Source organism: Lactuca saligna, chromosome 4 (genome assembly GCF_052625555.1).
Source record: "Lactuca saligna cultivar CGN05327 chromosome 4, ASM5262555v1, whole genome shotgun sequence".
In the NCBI taxonomy this organism is placed as follows: Eukaryota; Viridiplantae; Streptophyta; class Magnoliopsida; order Asterales; family Asteraceae; genus Lactuca; species Lactuca saligna.
In genome coordinates this window covers 332,295,064-332,298,237 of record NC_136420.1, presented here as the reverse complement: position 1 = coordinate 332,298,237, position 3,174 = coordinate 332,295,064, and the positions used below count along the sequence as shown (strand labels likewise).

At 32.9% G+C, this 3,174-nt stretch overlaps 1 protein-coding gene across 1 annotated transcript; it reads right to left on the bottom strand.

Moving 5' to 3' along the window:
* Positions 1–834: 834 nt before the first annotated feature.
* On the bottom strand, positions 835–2,184 carry LOC145044130 (putative galacturonosyltransferase-like 10). Its single transcript, XM_078992959.1, has one exon. It carries the CDS (start codon positions 2,114–2,116, stop codon positions 992–994), a length of 1,125 nt encoding a protein of 374 aa, XP_078849085.1. The 5' UTR covers positions 2,117–2,184; the 3' UTR covers positions 835–991.
* Positions 2,185–3,174: the final 990 nt, after the last annotated feature.

Below are 3,174 nucleotides of genomic sequence, written 5' to 3'. Positions count from 1 at the left end.
TCACAGCATATTAAAATAAATATAAAAAAACAAAAACAAATGGTATTTTCATCTTTTCACATATACTTAAGAGAATCTTTTAACAAAGTTAGTCATAAGCATCTTTTGTGTGCAAAGTTTACTCTGTATGGACCATTTCAGGGAAAAATGTTTTGTATGGATCATATCAGGGAAAAACTATAAAGTTAAAAGACCATCCGTGTAATTTGTTCTTTTTATATTCATCCCTATTTTTTAAATGATTATAACATAATATTTTACCATAAATTCCGTGTAACTATAACTTTACCCATAAAATTTTAGTATTTTTGTATTTTCTAGACACTATTGTTTTTTATAATCATCCATATATATATATATATATATATATATATATATATATATATATATATATATATATATTTGACCATAAACTCCATTGTAACTATGACTTTATGAATAAAATTCTAGTACTTTTATAATTTATAACAATATTCTAGCACGGTTAGTGCCACAATTTTATCGAACAATATTTCAATGTTTTTTTATTGTAAGTTTTGAACAATTTATTAAGTAGCATGTATTGGGAGAACTTCTTTGACAAGTTATGATTTTTTTGTCATATTTTATTAAATAAATTTATGATAAATTTAGTCAAATGGATTTTATTCAAATGGCATAAAAAGGCCAAAACGTTAAACCAAAGTTAGACCCTTAGTAACGATTCGGTTTGTTCAGTTTTAGTTATCAACGTCCAGCTTGAATTTTCGATTAACAAAAACCGTTACGAACAGAGTTTTGGTTTAACCATTATAAGAGTTGTGCAATAAGATTTTGTGTTTAAATAGTCATAAATTTGTCACTACAAAATTGCTTTAATTTCTCATATTCATGTATAGATATACAAAAGAATCCGGTATAGAACAACATTTCAACAAAATAATATACAAAAAATAAAATGAATGAATTAAATCACAAATAAGCACAAACAAGGCCATCATCATCATCATCATCATAATCTCGGTTGTTCTTTAGAGTGTCTGTAGAGATCATAAGGCGACCATAGCTCATCGACCGGACATGGCTCACCGGCGTCCAGTCTCACCCACGGCTTCCCTTTCCCACTCCAGTGCAACAAACTAATCGGACCTGGATGCAAAGACCTGCAACTATGAACCCTATTGTTCCCACCGAGCCCATGTTGGTTCCATCTATGATCAATCGCCGCCGCGTCGCCGCCAAACACCAACAAAAATGGCGGAAGCGAACCCAAATCGTAGATCCGCTCCTCCTTTTGAATCTCCATCCATCTCTCAATTCTACCCCGGTAATCTTCTCGTCTCCACTTCGCCAAATCCATCACCATTACACCTGTGTTGAAGTAACACGGTTTCTTCCCGTCGAACACCCTCGACAGCCGTGAATCGGACCAAAACCGGTCGGTGAAATACTTTGTGAAATTCGCGTGACAGTACACCGGAGCTCCGATTGCCGTCGATCCTAATGAAACCGACCAAAGCTTCTGTATATCGTCAACCACGATGATATCAGAATCGAGATAAATCACTCGGGTCACACTCGAATCGAGTATTTCAGCTAAATAAGTCCTCGCGTAATTCAAAGGATCTTCAAGCGCTTCCCGAACCGAATACGAAATCAGATTCTTAACAACGCGATCATCGAAGCTGTAAACCCTAAAATCGAGAGACGGAAATATCGTTTTAATGATCCGGGATAAGTCATCGGGTTTGGGGGTTTTTGATTCGGATGCAATGAAGTGGAAGTAGAGATTTTCAGGACATGAAGTATGCTTAAGAATCGAATGAACAGCAGCTATGGAACCTCTCAAGTATTCAAAATCGAGAGTCATGGCGACATGAACAACAAAAGGTCCATACGCTGTGGCGGTTGTACCTAACACTCCACAATGATCACCATTTCTATACTCAGGTGCTTCAAGGTATTGTACGTTGTCACTTCCATAAACTCCGATATTCGAAGCATACTCTTTAATGGGTGTTTCTAATTCAGGAATCGATCGTATCGCATTTGTGCAGAGAAAAAACAGAGCAACAATCAACACGAAAACAGCTTGAAATCGAAGCATATCAGCATTCACAGAAGCTTTTCCGATCATTAGCAATGGTCGAATTCAGATGAATTTGTGTCTGAATTTGTGTTGTCTTGAAAAGTTGCTAGAAGATGAAGAAGGTCTGCGTGTATATATTCAGAGTAGGAAGAAACGCGTTTTGTTTTGAACGCGGAAGGGTGTGGAACGAAAATTGTGGAAGAATTGGAGGGGTGATATTGGAAAGATGGAAAAGAAAAGGGAGGAAATTTGGAAATTGGTTTGAATTGAAAATTCAAAGGTGGAAGGTTCGAGGAGTGTGACAACAATTTTGGTCGATTGTATCATTGATTTCCATGTTACCACGTGCCTTGTTCTGTTGTTCACATTGATTGATATTCCATCATCAAAATTAAAATGTTTGAATGTGTATTTTAAGTTTTTGAAAATATTATAAAATGAAATGTTTTTATTAGTTGTTTCTATAATGAATTTCCATCATAAAAAAGTTGTTTTTGAAAGGTTAAATCTACACATATGTAGATTGAAAAAACGTTATAAAGACTCGAATTATATGATGAAGAATACTGATGTGCCAGTCTGGCTTATGCTTGAAAGTTTTTTGAGAGCTGATTTTAAAAAACTTCTAACCTTTTGGTTTTTAATAAAGACTTTAAAAAACTCTACCTGGGAGTACCATAATTTTAGTTTTTAATTTAAATGAAAAGCTTTAAATCTCCATTTAGCTTTTAAGACAAATTTGTTACGTTTTTGAATTAATTTTCAGAATTATCTTTAATAAAATTAACATAATCTTTTTTAATAGTTAATTTATACAATTTTATATATTTTAAGAGTTTCCAATTATTTTTATCAAATATTCACGTAACAAATAAAATACAGTTTATATCTTTTAACTACCGATCAATTGTATCAAACAAACTCGTTGGTGAAAAGCAAATTTGTGCTAATGGCAAAACATCTAAGATACTTTTAATCATGATAAACAAAAAGATTTATAACTCCGATCTATTTCAATATACTGTAGCAAAAAAAAAAAAAAAATTTAAGATACATAGATTTCAACATTTGTTCATAAAATTTTGTTAATATTTAAGAAATCCAAA